Below are 1,842 nucleotides of genomic sequence, written 5' to 3'. Positions count from 1 at the left end.
TTATTATTATCATCACCATCATCATTATTATTATTTATAATATCATTGTTATTACTATTACTATTATTATTACTATTATTATTGTTATCGTTATTATGATAAATAAAATCACATTGATAATGATAATTAATTACAGTAAGAGTTGCGATGAAAATTATGGATAAATCTATGATGAATAAAAAAGCTCAAAACTTATTAGCAAATGAGATAAAAACAATGGAGCAACTTCATCATCCAAATATTATCCGTCTTTATGAAGTAAATTTCAAAAATTTTCTAGAGAAAAAAAAAAGAACAGAGAAAAGCTTAAGTTATCACATACGGTGAGATGATTTTTAGTTTTCCGATCAGTTGATAATTTGATCAAAGATCTATCCAATTTATTCGATATAATAATCAGGCTGATTTTTGTTCTATGTCAAATCATTTTGATCAAATTATGAAATCGAACCATTTTCATTTTTTTTGATCATTTTGTTTTGTAAATATTTAATTCACCTCATAATGATAGTATTACTAAATTTAGCTGTTAACCTTTTTAATATCAAATTATCAATCATATTGCATTTGATAACGATAAATTGAATGATTATTATGATTTAATTTAATTTAGTTTTAACAAAATTTTAATTTTAGACTGTTGAAACAACCACACGAGTATATCTCATAATGGAATATGCTTGTGGTGGTGACCTCTGTTCTCATATTCATCATCGAGGAAAACTTTCAGAGAATGATTGTAAACCAATGTTTGCGCAAATTATTTCCGCCATTTCATATATGGTTCATTTCATGTTGATAAAATTAAAATTTATTATTGAAAAAAGAGAAGTTTTTGTGAATTGAAAAATTATCAAAATAATTTAATGAAAAATTTGTTGAACTGATGCTTTTTCATTGAGTAATTACCGTAGTTTTTTCTTTTTTTTTTTTTTAAAAACTAGTATTAATGATATAATTTATCAGTGAAAAAAGAAAATTATTAATTAAAAATTAACATCTATTAAATAGGAAAAAGAAAAAAAATGGTAAAATTTTATTTTTAGCATTCCAAAAATATTATACATCGTGATATAAAAGCTGAAAATGTGATGTTATCAGAAGATGGTTTGATAAAATTAGCTGATTTTGGTTTTGCATGTCAAGTGAATGCAAATGATATGCTAACAACATTTTGTGGTTCACCAGCATATGCTGCACCTGAATTGTTCAAATCTGATAAATATTATGGTTTGTTTATTTTTAGTAAGAAAAAAAAAGTTTTTATTTTATCTTACTATAAAAAATTAAAATAAAAATCAATCAATATTTTGTATGATTACAAATAGTTCACATAAATTATACAATAATTTTGTGATTTTTATTATTCTTTTTTTTTTTGTTTCTTTAAAAAACAAAGTGATATTTTAGCAGAAAAAAAAATATTTCATACATTACTATTCATTTATGCTAAAGTTTCAAATTTTAGGCAATTTATATTTGAATTTAAATTAATGAAAGAAAAAAAAAGGTACATAATTAAGCTATTCGACTTAAGTTATTTCAAATATCTAAAAACAACCGATCTTATTAACTGATAAAAGAAAAAATAAAACTATTGATGTTAAATAGAAGTGATATAATCAAGATTGGTATATTAGAAATAATTGTTTAATTATTTTATACAACTTTTATAAAATAGTTGGAGTTAGTTTAGAAATAATTAATTGATAATTTAAACTTTTAATTAATTTAATAGAATAATAATCGAATTAAGAATATAACTTGCCAGGATACTATAACTTCTCCCAGTATGATACAGTTATGATTATTTTACATTTAACATTTTATCAAAATATATAT

The 1,842-nt window shown here is 21.6% G+C and overlaps 1 protein-coding gene across 1 annotated transcript; it reads left to right on the top strand.

The window, feature by feature from the left end:
• Positions 1-147: 147 nt before the first annotated feature.
• On the top strand, positions 148-1,230 carry LOAG_15185 (CAMK/CAMKL/NIM1 protein kinase; the record flags this gene model as incomplete). The annotated part of the gene is made up of 3 exons (XM_003150677.1): positions 148-258; positions 637-783; positions 1,047-1,230. Coding segments are annotated over 3 exons (441 nt in total), but the record flags the coding sequence as incomplete, so codon positions are not given.
• Between the last annotated feature and the right edge of the window lie 612 nt (positions 1,231-1,842).

This window comes from Loa loa (assembly GCF_000183805.2).
Source record: "Loa loa unplaced genomic scaffold supercont3.1606, whole genome shotgun sequence".
In the NCBI taxonomy this organism is placed as follows: domain Eukaryota; kingdom Metazoa; phylum Nematoda; class Chromadorea; order Rhabditida; family Onchocercidae; genus Loa; species Loa loa.
This window is presented reverse-complemented; position numbering and strand designations above follow the sequence as displayed.